The following is a 13,432-nucleotide window of genomic DNA, read 5'->3' as shown; positions in this document are numbered from 1 at the left end:
TGTGTCTGTGTGTGTGTTTGTGTGTGTCTGTGTGTGTGTCTGTGTGTGTCTGTGTGTGTGTGTCTGTCTGTGTCTCTGTGTGTGTGTGTCTGTCTGTCTCTGTGTGTGTCTCTCTGTGTGTGTGTCTGTGTGTGTGTGTCTCTCTCTCTGTGTGTCTCTGTGTGTGTGTCTGTGTGTGTGTAGTCCCTACTGTATAGGGGTTTCCACCAAGAAGACTGTTGGATTTTTCTTTGGTCCTTTTCCACAAGAAGAGCCCCACTACTTTCTTTCATGGCTTTTTTTACATTTTTAAATAAATTTACTCTGTATACTTAAAAAATATATGTATGAAATTAATTGGGTCAGTAGAGGTGAATTGGGATGGAGAAGTAATGATACTTGGTGTAAAGTTTTTGACTTACTGAGCCTAGACTGAACCAGTAGAAGCATAAATTTGATCTGTAAGTTGGGCAAGGAGTAAAGGATTGAGTCATATGAGGGTATGATTAAGGAGTTACTTCAGAAATTGTTAGCCTTGTTTCTTATTTTAAAAATAAAAACAAAAAACAATGCAATTATGACAAGCACCAATGGCTCACGCCTGTAATCCTAGCTACTTAGGAGGCTGAGATCTGAGGATTTTGGTTTGAAGCCAGCCTGGGCAGGAAAGCACATGAGATTATTATTTCCAGTTAACCACCAAAAGGCCTACAGTGGAATTGTGCCAAAAGTGGTAGAGAACTATCCTTGAGCAAAAAAGGCTCAGGAAAGCACTCAGGCCCTGAGTTCAAGCCCCAAGACAGGCACCAAAAAAAAAAGGGGGGGGAATTTTAGCCAGGCACCAGTGCCTCATATCTATAATCCTAGTTACTCAGGAGGCTGAGATTTTAAGGACCAAGGTTTGAAACCAGCTGGAGAAGAAAACTATGAAACTCTGTCTTCAAATTAACCAGCAAAAAGCTGTGCTGGAGGTGTGGCTTAGGTAGTAGCACACCAATAGTAAGCAAAAAAGCTAAGTGTTCAAGCCTTGTGTTCAAGACCCCATACCACAAAAAGAAAAAATAAGTGAGATCTCTGCTCAGTGTGAAAAGGAATATAAAATTCTAGCACTTAGGAGGCTCAGGAAGGAGAATTCCAAGTTTAAGGCAGCCTGTACTACATAACAAACTCAAAACCAGCTGGTTAAACATAGTGAGACCCTGTCTCAGATTTCAAAAATTTTAAAAATATACTTAGTACAAATTATAAACAAGTGAGATTTCTCAAATTTGGCCATCACAGGGAAGAAGGAAAGCATTAGGTGGAAAAAATAGCAAGGTGTTGTTTCTAAACTATCAGCAAAAACTTCTAGTTAGATGGGCACTGGTAGCTCACATATGTAATCCTCGGTACTAAGAAGACTGAGATCTGATGATTGCAGTTCCAAGCCAGCCCAGGCAGGAAAGTCCATGAGACTCTGATCTCCAATTAACCAACAAAAAGTCAGAAGTGGAGCTGTGGCTCAAGTGGGAGAACATTATCCTTGAGCAAAAAAACTCAGAGACAATCAAGATGCACTATGTTCACAAACTGCTTTGTTGAATGGCAACTCCTTTCTAAACTACTTAAAGATAACAAAAATATTTAAAAAGTTGTAACCAGTCAAAGAAAAACTCAGACAGTGTCCAGATCCTGAGTTCAAGCCCTAGAACTGGCACAAAAACAAAACAGAAATAACTTTTAGTCAGAGAAAACTTTGATTATAGTTTTTGTTTTTTGTTTTGGGTCCGGTTGTGGGCTTGAACTCTGGGCCTGGGCGCTGTCCCTCAGCTCTTCAGCTCAAGGCTAGCACTCTACCACTTGAGCCATAGCACCACTTCTGGCTTTTTTTGTCTTCTGCTTATGTGGTGCTGAGGAATCGAACCCAGGGCCTCATGCATGCAAGGCAAGCGCTCTACCACTGAGCCACCTTCCCAGCACCTGATTATAGTTTTTGTGTGACACTTAAGTCTAGAAATTTAGTGTAACTTCTCTCATTATAATGAAAAACAGAAGCAAAGCAGGAGATAACTAGAAAAAATAAGTGATGGTTGTATTTATAAAATGTGTAGAATTATTGAATAGGCTTTAATTAAATAAAAAAAAGTAATTTTGGAATTCAGTAATACTGGAATTCCAGTAATTCTGGAATAGTTTGGCCAAGAGTGGGAAGGGACGTGGATCTTGAGGTGTGAAAAGTATATAGTTACTTGACCTAGGGAAATGTTGCTTAGCACTGGTGGGTACCTGGTATACTTTGTTTTACTGATATGCCAGGAACTGATGTTGCCCACTACTGAATCTGTTCTCTTTATGTTAGAGTTTCTCAAATATTACCCTACATTATGTTGTTTTGTAAGAATAAATGCAATGGTCTGAGGAAGGGGTAAAAGTCAATTTAGGGGTTACATGTAAGTCTCCTGTCAAACTTATACTGTGCCTCCAACAAATTTCTTTTTTTCTTTTCTTTTTTGTTGGTCATGGGGCTTGAACTCAGGGCCTGAGCGCTGTCCCTGCACTCTTCAGCTCAAGGCGAGCGCTCTACTGCTAGAGCCACAGTCACTTCCAGTTTTCTAGTGGTTTATTGGAGATAAGAGTCTCATGGACTTTCCTGCCCAGGCTGGCTTTGAACTTTGGTCCTCAGATCTCAGCTTCCTGAGTAGCTAGGATTACAGGTGTGAGCCACCGGTGCCCAACTTCCTCCAACAAATTTCTTATCTGATGTCTTCCAAAAGTTTAGAGAAATAGTGTTTTCAAGCAAGACTTTCCTGGATTGTCAAACACTGACATCAAAGAACATTTATTTTGTGCTGGGAAGGTGGCTCAGTAGTAGAGTGCTTGTCTTGCATGCATGAGGTCCTCGGTTTGACTCCTCAGCACCACATAAGCAGATAAAGCAGGAAGTGGCCCTGTGGCTCAAGTGGTAGAACGCTAGCCTCGAGCTGAAGAGCTGAGGGACAGCGCCCAAGCCCTGAGTTCCGGCCCCACAACCGCAAAAAAAACCCCAAAAAACAAAAACAAAAAAAGCCCAGTTATTTCTTGTTCATTTATGTGGTGGTATTATTCCCTGTCTTTGGTTCTCCTCTTCCCTCCCCTCCTGTTCCCTTCCCTCCCATCCCTTCTTTCTTTCCTGCCACTTCTGGGACTTGAATTCAGAGCCTGAGCACTGTCCCTAACCATCTTATGCATAAGATGGTTTCCTACTTGAGTCACAGCTCCACTTCTGGCTTTTTTGGTGGTTAACTGGTGATGTCTCATGGACTTAATTGCCTAAGCTGGCTTTCAAACCTTAATTCTCAGATCTCAGCCTCCTGAGTAGCTAGATTACAGGTGTGAGCCACCAGCATCCAGTTACAAGCAGGTTTTAATAGTTTTCACAAAGCAACTATATGGGCCTTCAGTTAATATGACAAGAACCTTAGGCGGTTATAGTAAAATTAATAGAAATGCTTTAAAAAAGATGTAAATAATGGTGTGTATATTTAAAGGATATGGAGGTTCAAGTAATCACAAATTGCTTAGTTGCTAAAGAGGCAGAAGTTTAAGTTTATTTTATACAGTAGAAGAACTGTAGGAGGGGTACTGTTTAAGCTGAGAGATCTTTCGGGTAGCAATGAGCAGGTAAAGGAAGGTGTATCATGCAGGAACTACAGCATAATAGACAAAGTCATATAGGTAGGGATCATATTACGAGAACTATGTAGTTGGGCTGGAAAGAGTCCAACTGAAAGAGTTGGGATATAAATTGGAACCAGAATGTTGAGTCCTTTGTGAAGAAATTTGATGATCTTACATATGAGAAAGGTTTCTTAAAAGAGGATGAAATTCTATGTACAGATTGTTATATTTACCAGAATAAACTCTGAAAGTTCCTCGATAAAATTATATTAAAAGAACCTTTATCTGCCTTCATGGAAATGCTGTTGGTACAACTTTACAACTGAAAATAGAAAGTAAATGAATTCTGCATTTCCTCATCTCCACCTAAGAAATATAATTATAAAAAGAAAACTAGATAGAGCTTGGCGTTGGTGGCTCGGGCTTGTAATCCTAGTTATACAAGAGGCTGAGATCTGAGGATTGTGGTTTGAAGCCAACCTGTGCAGAAAATTCTGTGAGACTCTTGGGGGTCCGGTCGTGGGGCCTGAACTCTGGGCCTGGGCGCTGTCCCTTAGCTCTTCAGCTCAAGGCTAGTGCTCTACCACTTGAGCCATAGCACCACTTCCGGCTTTTTTCTTTCTGCTTATGTGGTGCTGAGGAATCGAACCCAGGGTCTCATGCATGCAAGGCAAGCGCTCTACCACTGAGCCACCTTCCCAGCCCCTGTGAGACTCTTATATCCAATAAACTACTCAAAAAAGCTGGAAATGGCACAGTGGCTCAGGTGGTAGAGCGCTAGCCTTGAGCAAAAGAATTTGACCATACATACACAAAGAGAAAGAAATGGATAAAAACAGATAAATGGTCTTGGCAGAAACTTCAAAAGGGATTATTTTAAAAAATATTTTTTTAAAGTTTTTTTTTTAATAGTAAAGAGTAGTTTATCAGTGAAGAATTCCACATTTATGGTAAGGTGGCCAGTTTGGATGAGGAGCAGCTGCATCAAAAGAGAGTACACTTCACTGGTGAGGAGGATAGTTTAAGTCAAGATTGGACTCCCCTTCGATTTTCTTTTCTTTCTTTTTTTTTTTTTTTGTTGGTTGTGGGATTTGAACTCTGGACCTGGATGCTGTCCCTCAGCTCTTCAGTTCAAGGCTAGTGCTCTACCACTTGATCCACAGCACCACTTCTGGCTTTTTCTGCTTATGTGGTGCTAAGGAATCGAACCCAGGACCTCATGCATGCAAGGCAAGCACTCTACCTCAGCCCCTCTATTTTCTTTATCAGTGTTTTGAGGCAGGAGATGGATGTTTTTTCAGCTATATGTCTGTCCTCAGATTTATCCAATGTGATATTTCCTTATTTTATTACTATTTGAAATTAAGATGGCACCTAAGAAGGAGAGGTTTTTTCTGAAATTACCAACATTGCTTATTTTTCCATTTGTATTTGTATTTCTACAACAGGAGCTCCATCATCTTCCTCTGAAGACTTAGCCATCTTATTCCATGAAGGTCAGGACAATCTGACATGTACTTGTTTTTTGACTTTTTGCTGAAGAGTAATTCTCTTTCATTGTGTATATTTTTTTCTCAATAGGGGAGGGGAGGGGAGAACCAGTGCCCCCCCTCCCCTTCCTTTCCTAGACATTGGGAAAATACCTTCTATTACTTCCTCAAGATGGCGGACCCCATCATGGATCTGTTTGATGACCCAAATTTATTTGGGCTGGACTCTCTGACTGATGATAGCTTTAACCAGGTTACTCAAGATCCTATTGAGGAAGCCCTTGGACTGCCAAGTTCTCTGGACTCCTTGGATCAAATGAACCAGGATGGTGGAGGTGGTGATGTGGGGAGTTCATCAGCAAGTGGCCTGGTCCCTCCACCAGAGGAAACAGCCCCCACAGAACTTCCCAAAGAATCTACAGCTCCAGCTCCAGAATCCTTAACCTTGCATGATTATACCACTCAGCCCACCAGCCAGGAACAGCCAGCCCAACCTGTCTTACAGACATCTACGCCAACATCAGGACTTCTGCAGGTCTCCAAGAGCCCGGAGATCCTGAGCCAAGGGAATCCTTTCATGGGTGTCTCTGCCACAGCTATCCCCTCCAGTAATCATGGGGGACAACCACCTCAGTCAGCCCCTAAGATTGTTATCCTTAAGGCCCCACCAAGTTCCTCAGTCACTGGTGCCCATGTGGCACAAATTCAGGCTCAAGGTATCACCAGCACAGCTCAGCCCCTGGTGGCTGGCACAGCCAATGGTGGAAAAGTCACTTTTACCAAAGTGCTAACTGGCACACCCCTTCGACCAGGTGTTTCCATTGTCTCTGGTAATACAGTGTTGGCCGCCAAGGTCCCTGGGAACCAGGCTGCTGTTCAGCGCATTGTCCAGCCCAGCCGACCAGTAAAGCAGCTGGTCCTCCAGCCAGTTAAGGGTTCAGCTCCTGCTGGAAACCCTGGGGCCGCAGGGCCCCCACTGAAGCCTGCAGTTACACTGACCTCTACACCTACTCAGGTGACTTGAGTGAAAGGGGGAGGTGAATTTTGGTTTCATGAGGGCTCAGCAACTTTATGATTGAACACCTGTGAGAGCTGACTGAAAAAAACTGTTTAAGCTCCATCTTTGATTTTCATCAGTTAGTGCTAACAAGCCACATACTACTACCCGTTAGATGGAAGCAGTTAATGTAAATGTATTTTGAGCTCTCACATGTTTACTGTGCCTAGTTCCTAAGCCTAGCTGATTTTCAATATAAAACGGACACAGTTCTTGTATAGCTCACAGTATGCTGGAAAAGATAGTTGTTAAATGAGAATTCACAATAATGTATGATATAGTTTTATGGGAAAAATAGAGGATGCTGAAAGAAACATCTTTAAAAATTGATACTTATATTTACAAGACTGTGAAAACATTATCTTTCTCTAAGTCTTTCATTTGAGATAAGTCTTGCTATATAGCCCAGGCTGGCTTTTAACTTGGGATTCTCTGGCTTCAGCCTCCTGAGTGGTGCCACCACACCTCCTCTTTCTTTCATTCTTATATTTTGTTGTAAGAAAATAGAGACTAAATAGAAGACCAAAAGAGTGAAGGTGTGGTAGGCAATATTAGAGTTAGCAGGTTTCTGTTCAATATAAGGATTTATAGATTTACAAAAACTAAAAAATTACCTTAGAAGATAGTGAGCCTCCCATCAGAAGTTTTTCAAAATTAGGCTTGATAACGCACTGGGAGGAATGGATATCAATAAATGATTTTATCAAGACAGATGGGTGATGAATGAAAGGAATATTCTGACATTCAAGTTTTCTGAATCTAGGATGAAGAAAACGAGTATGATGTTTTTTTAATATGTGTCTTTTGCAATTTCCTTTCTTCACTGTAGGGTGAATCAAAACGCATCACCCTGGTCCTCCAGCAGCCACAGTCTGGAGGTCCCCAAGGACATCGACATGTTGTGTTAGGGAGTCTACCAGGCAAGATAGTATTACAGGGCAACCAGCTGGCAGCCCTGACTCAAGCCAAGAATGCCCAGGGACAGCCTGCCAAAGTTGTGACTATCCAGCTGCAGGTGCAACAGCCACAGCAAAAAATCCAGATTGTACCACAGCCTCCATCATCACAGCCTCAGCCCCAGCAATCACCCTCAACCCAGCCATTGACTCTCTCTTCTGTGCAGCAGGCTCAGATAATGGGACCAGGACAAAGCCCAGGACAGAGACTCTCAGTACCACTCAAGATGGTATTGCAGCCACAGGTGAGAGACTTACTTGCTAGTACCCTTAGCCACCACTTATTGTTTATTGTGGGGACATTCTAAATTGATAACTAAATAGATGCAGTCTTTTATTCCTTAACTTTAATTATACAGAGATTGCAGCACTATTGTTAGGTTTGAGGTAAGACATGATTTATCTAGTGTTTGTCTTTGAGCCATTTAATTTACAGTCTTAACATTATTATGAAGTAAAAGCAATTTGAAATTGCCTCTCACTTGGAGGATAAAGAGTCAAGTGATTATCATCCTTCCTCCCCCCTTTTTTCATGTTTAGGCTAGAGACCAATAATGGCTATATTGGTTGTAACTTTTCTAAAATAATAGGTATGAGAACATAAAAAAATGATATTGAAGTTAACCGGTCTCCAGTGGCTCACACCTGTAATTCTAGTTACTCAGGAAGCTGAAATGTGAGGATCACAGTTAAAAGCCAGAAAAGTCCATGAGACTCTTTTTTTTTTTTTTTTTTGCCAGTTCTGAGGCTTGAACTCAGGGCCTGGGCGCTGTCCCTGAGTTCCATTTGCTCAAGGCTAGCACTCTACCACTTGAGCCACAGCAGCACTTCTGGCTTTTTCTGTTTATATGGTACTGAGAAATCGAACTCAGGGCTTCATGCATGCTAGGCAAGCACTCTGCCACTAAGCCACATTCCCAGCCTCCATGAGACTCTTGTTTTTTTTTGGTTGGTCATGGGGCTTGAACTCTGGGCTTGGGCACTGTCCCTGTGCTCTTCACCTCAAGGTGAGCACTCTACCTCTTGAGCCACAGCCCCACTTCCGATTTTCTAGTGTTTTATTGGAGATCAGAGTCTCACAGACTTTTCTGGCGGGGCTGGCTTTGAACCATGATCCTCAGATCTCAGCCTCCTGAGTAGCTAGGATTATAGGCATAATAAGCCAGCAGCGCCCAGCTTCCATGAGACTTTTTTTTTTTGTCGGTGGTGGGGCTTGAACTCTGGGCCTGGGCGCTGTCCCTGCGCTCTTCAGCTCAAGGCTAGTTCTACCACTTGAGCTACAGTGCCACTTCCGGTTTTCTAGTGGTTTATTGGAAATAAGAGTCTTACGGTCTTTCCTGCCCGGGCTGGCTTTGAACCTTGATCCTCAGATCTCAGCCTCCTGAGTAGCTAGGATTACAGGGGTGAGTCACTGGCACCCAGCTCCTTGAGATTCTTATCTCCAATTAATCACCAGAAAACTGGAAGTGGCACTGTCACTCAAAGTAGTAGAACTCTAGTCTTGACTAAAAAAGCTCAGGAACAGGAGTTCAAGCCCCACAACCAACAGGACAAAAAACATACTGAAATTTAATTTGGGAGAATTTTTCCCTTTTCCCACAAAAAAGCTCGCTTTTTTTTTTTTTGGGGTGTATCTGGATTTAGTAAGACTTTCTCTGAATTCTTAGTTAAGAGAACTAGTTTGTAGCCTGGATTATTTAGGCCATTTAACAGCAAATATGTTGAAATTAGAGTGTCTTTATTTCTATAGGCTGGCTCTTCCCAAGGAGCTTCTTCTGGCCTTTCTGTAGTTAAAGTTTTAAGTGCCAGTGAAATGGCAGCTCTGTCATCGCCAGCAAGCTCTGTTCCACATACGGGAGGAAAAACAGGAATGGAGGAAAACCGAAGACTGGAGCACCAGAAGAAGCAAGAAAAAGCAAATCGGATTGTAGCAGAGGCCATAGCTAGGGCCCGAGCCCGGGGTGAGCAGAACATACCTCGCGTCCTCAATGAGGATGAACTGCCTAGTGTTCGACCAGAGGAGGAAGGTGAAAAGAAACGCAGGAAGAAGAACAGTGGGGAGAGGCTGAAGGAAGAAAAGCCAAAGAAGAGTAAAACCTCTGGTTCTTCTAAAACTAAAGGCAAGAGTAAGCTAAAGTGAGTACTTTTTTGCTGTTCTTATGAGGTAGTTGAAGATAACATACTAGTTTTTAAATAGTATCAATAGAAAGTTGTATTTAGGGCTGGGAAGGTGGCTCAGTGGTAGAGTGCTTGCCTTGCATGCATGAGGCCCTGGGTTTAATTCCTCAGCACCACATAAGCAGAAAAAAAAAAGCCGGAAGTGGCACTGTGGCGTAAGTGGTAGAGTCCTAGCCTTGAGCTGAAGGGCTGAGGGACAGCGGCCAGGCCCAGAGTTCAGGCCCCATGACTGGACCAAAAAAAAAGAAAGTTGTATTTAGCTGCTATCTAACTCAAGGTGATCTGTCATACAAAATAAGACCTTTTTTTCTGTCCTAATTATGATTAAACAGGAATTTGTAAATAAGTATATTTTAAAACAAAAACACTGGGGCTGGGAAGGTGGCTCAGTGGTAAAACGCTTGCCTTACATGCCTGAGGCCCTGGGTTCGATTCCTCAGCACTACATAAGCAAAAAGAAAAAAACAAAAACACTTAAGACACAGGAAAACTTAATTATATCAAGACTTCCTTTAAAAGCTCCAACTTTATGTATTTATATATTCTTGATATTGTATCCCTGTTAGTGTGCAAGAGATTTCTCACTACCTCTTTACTGTCTACCCCAGTAAAGAAAACTGTTAGAGATACAGCTTTTCTGTTCTTGTATCTTAACTGAATTGGAAATTTTAGCAATTACTTTCAGCTGTAAGCAGTGTTGATAGAACTGTGGTTTAGTATATTTCTTGTCACAACTGAGTGCCTTCTCTTCTTTTCCATGTTTTACCTCTCCAATCTTATTAGCTTCAGGTCCCTGCTGAAGATTTTTCTGCTTTTTAATAGCAAGTTTCATATTTGAAACTCTCAAAAATAATAACTGTCCTGTCTCTCAGGACAGATATTCCTAGTGTTCACACATATGGAAAATTAATGCCCAATTAATGACAGAACTGACAGGGCCTTCTAATTTTTTTACCTCTCTCCTTTTATTATCATAATTTCCTTTCTGGTTTTTTTTTTTTTTTTGGGCAGTTATGGGGTCTGAACTTTGGGCCTGGGCGCCGTCCCTCAGCTCTTCAGCTCAAGGTTAGCACTCTACCACTTCAGCCACAGTGCCACTTCTGGCTTTTTTTGCTTATATGGTGCTGAGGAATCAAACCCCAGGGCCTCATGCATGCAAGGCAAGCACTCTACCACTGAGCTACCTTCCTAGCCCTCATATTTCCTTTCTATTAGCATAAATTAATTGTAGAAAGAGGTTTTATGATATATGCATGTGTACATATGTACATACTCACTTATAATGTACTTGAATGAAATATTGTACTTTTTTTTTTTTTTTTTTTTGGTCAGCTGTGGGGCTTAAACTCTGGGCCTGGACACTTGTCCCTCAGCTCTTCAGCTCAAGGCTAGCATTCTACCACTTGAGCCACAGCATCACTTCCAGTTTTGTGGTGGTTTCCTTCCAGCTTTTTCTGTTTATGTGGTGCTGAGGAATCGAACCCAGGGCCTCATCTTGCGAGGCAAGCACTCTACCACGGAGCCACCTTCCCAGCCCCATATTGTACTTTTTCTTAACTGCATTCTTCCTCATTTTAAGGTTTCTAATGTGGTTCATATACATATGGTATACTTCAATCATATTCACTCCCACATTAAATTTTCATATTCCCTTTTCACTCTTCTACTAGTCACTTGTAACATGTACCACATTTCTTTATGTATTCATCAGTTGTATGGTACCTAGGCTGATTTTATAGCTTATCTGTGTGCAGGTATCTTTATTGTATGATGAGTTATATTTCTTTAGCCCAAGAGTCATATAGTAAGACCACAGTAAATTAATTTTTATTCTCTTGAGAAACTGGTTTTCATGGTGGCTGTACTAATTTACATTCCCACCAAGTATGAAGAGTTCCTTTCATCATCACTCTCTACTCCCCAATCCTTACCAGCATTTGTTGTTGTTTGTTTTCTTTTTTTTTTTGTCGGTTGTGGGGCTTGAACTCTGGGCCTTAGCGCTGTCCCTCAGCTCTTCAGCTCAAGGTGAGCGCTTTACCACTTGAGCTACAGTGCCACTTCTGGTTTTCTGGTGGTTTATCGGAGATAAGAGTTTCACGGACTTTCCTGCCCAGGCTGGCTTTGAACCTCGATTCTCAGATCTCAGCCTACTGAGTAGCTAGGATTACAGGCATGAGCCACCAGCACCTGGCTTGTTTGTTTTCTTGATGATGGCTGTTCTTACTGGTGTAAGATGGAATCTCTGTCATTTTTATTTGCATTATTTTTATGACTAAAGATGTTGAGCATTTATTCATATATTAGTGATTTGTATTTTTGAGAACTGTTTAGCTTGTTTAACCATTTATTAATTGGATTATTTGTTCTTTTGGTGATTCATTTTTTAAAAAATTTTTTTATTGTAAAGATACTATACAGAGGGTTACAGTTACATGAGTGAGGTAATGAGTACACTTCCTCTTGAACATTGTTGGTGATTCAATTTTAAGCTCTTTATATATATTCTACATATTAAATTTTTCTCTGATGAGTAGCTTGTAAAGATTTTCTTCCATTCTGTGGGTTGTCCATTCTGGTAATTTTTTCTTCAATGTACAGGAACATTTACATTTAATATCAGTCAATTTTGACTCTTACTTCTGGAGCAATTTGAGTCATACTCAAGAAGGTTATTTTCTCGGGCTGGGAAGGTGGCTCAGTGGTAGAGTGCTTGCCTTGAAAACCTGAGGCCCTGGGTTCGATTCCTCAGCACCACATAAGCAAAAAGAAAAAAGCCAGAAGTGGCGCTGTGGCTCGAGTGGTAGAGCGCTAGCCTTGAGCTGAAGAGCTGAGGGACAGCGCCCAGGCCCAGAGTTCAAGCCCCACTACCGGACCCCCCCCAAAAAAAGAAGGTCATTTTCTCTACCTATATCTTTTCTTTTTTAGGGGGAGGTGGCAGGGGTCGGTCGTGGGGCTTGAACTCTGGGCCTGGGCACTGTCCCTCAGCTCTTTAGCTCAAGGTGAGCGCTCTAACACTTGAGCCAAAGCACCACTCTGCTTTTCTGGTGGTTTCATTGGAGATAAGAGTCTCATGAACTTTTCCTGCCTGGGTTGGCTTTGAACTGCGATTCTCAGTTCTCAGCCTCCTGAGTAGGTAGGATTACAGGCATGAGCCACCGGCACCCAGCTCTACCTATATCTTTAAGATTTTTCCTATCTTTTCTTCCAGTTTTCTTCAAAGTTACAGGTCTTACATATGGATTTTTGATTGTTTTTTAAATTTATTTTTATATGAATGAGAGATACAGTGAGTCTTCTATATAGAAATATCCAGTTTTTCTAGTATCATTTGTTGAAGAAGTTGTCTTTCTTGAAAATCAAATGGCTATAGCTGTGAGTTTATTTCTGAATCTTCTATTCCATTGATTTATGTGTTTTTGGGCCAAGGCTTTCTAGGTTTTTGTTGTTGTTCATTTGCCAGTACTGTGCCTTACATTATCTCTTAGCTTTTTTGCTCAAGGTCGGTGTTCTACCACTTGAGCCACAGTTCCACTTCCAGCTTTAAAAAAAAGAAAGAAAATATAATTTTATGTTATTATAAAGTGTTGTACAAGCCGAGCACTGGTGGCTTACCCCTGTAATCCTAGCTACCCAGGCGGTTGAGATCTGAGGATCACAGTTCAAAGCCAGACTGGAAAATCCCTTTGAGATTCTTATCTCCAATTACCCAGTCAAAAACTGGAAATGGAGTAGTATAGCTCAAAGTGGTAGAGTAAGAGCTTAGGGACATTGCCCAGGCCTTGAGTTTAAACCCCGTGACCTACAAAACAAAAATCAAAAAATATAAAATAAAATAAAGTATAGAGGGGTTACCATTTCAAAAGTCAGGAAAAGAGTACACTTCTTTGTAGACAATATCACTTTTCCTTTGCTTTCCCCTAGTTTCTGTTTCCTGTCCCTGCCCACAAGTTATATAGTTCATTTTCCATATACTGAATATCATGACTTCATTTGTTCATCCTTCCTCCTTCTATTTCTGCTTCCATTTCCAGCTTTTTTTTTTTGGGGGGGGGGTCCGGTCGTGGGGCCTGAACTCTGGGCCTGGGCGCTGTCCCTCAGCTCTTCAGCTCAAGGCTAGCGCTCTACCACTTGAGCCA

At 41.7% G+C, this 13,432-nt stretch overlaps 1 protein-coding gene across 1 annotated transcript in view; it reads left to right on the top strand.

Moving 5' to 3' along the window:
* Positions 1 to 5,199: 5,199 nt before the first annotated feature.
* Positions 5,200 to 13,432, top strand: part of Chd8 (chromodomain helicase DNA binding protein 8) — a 44,167-nt gene continuing 35,934 nt past the window's right edge. The window contains exons 1-3 of the mRNA XM_013029668.1: positions 5,200 to 6,120; positions 6,992 to 7,363; positions 8,869 to 9,254. Coding sequence (XP_012885122.1) covers positions 5,278 to 6,120; positions 6,992 to 7,363; positions 8,869 to 9,254 — 1,601 coding nt within the window. The 5' untranslated portion in view covers positions 5,200 to 5,277. The remainder of the gene's footprint in view (positions 6,121 to 6,991; positions 7,364 to 8,868; positions 9,255 to 13,432) is intronic.

This window comes from Dipodomys ordii, unplaced genomic scaffold (assembly GCF_000151885.1).
Source record: "Dipodomys ordii isolate 6190 unplaced genomic scaffold, Dord_2.0 Scaffold121, whole genome shotgun sequence".
In the NCBI taxonomy this organism is placed as follows: domain Eukaryota; kingdom Metazoa; phylum Chordata; class Mammalia; order Rodentia; family Heteromyidae; genus Dipodomys; species Dipodomys ordii.
Note: the sequence above shows the minus strand (reverse complement) of the source record. Positions and strands in the feature narration are given on the sequence as shown.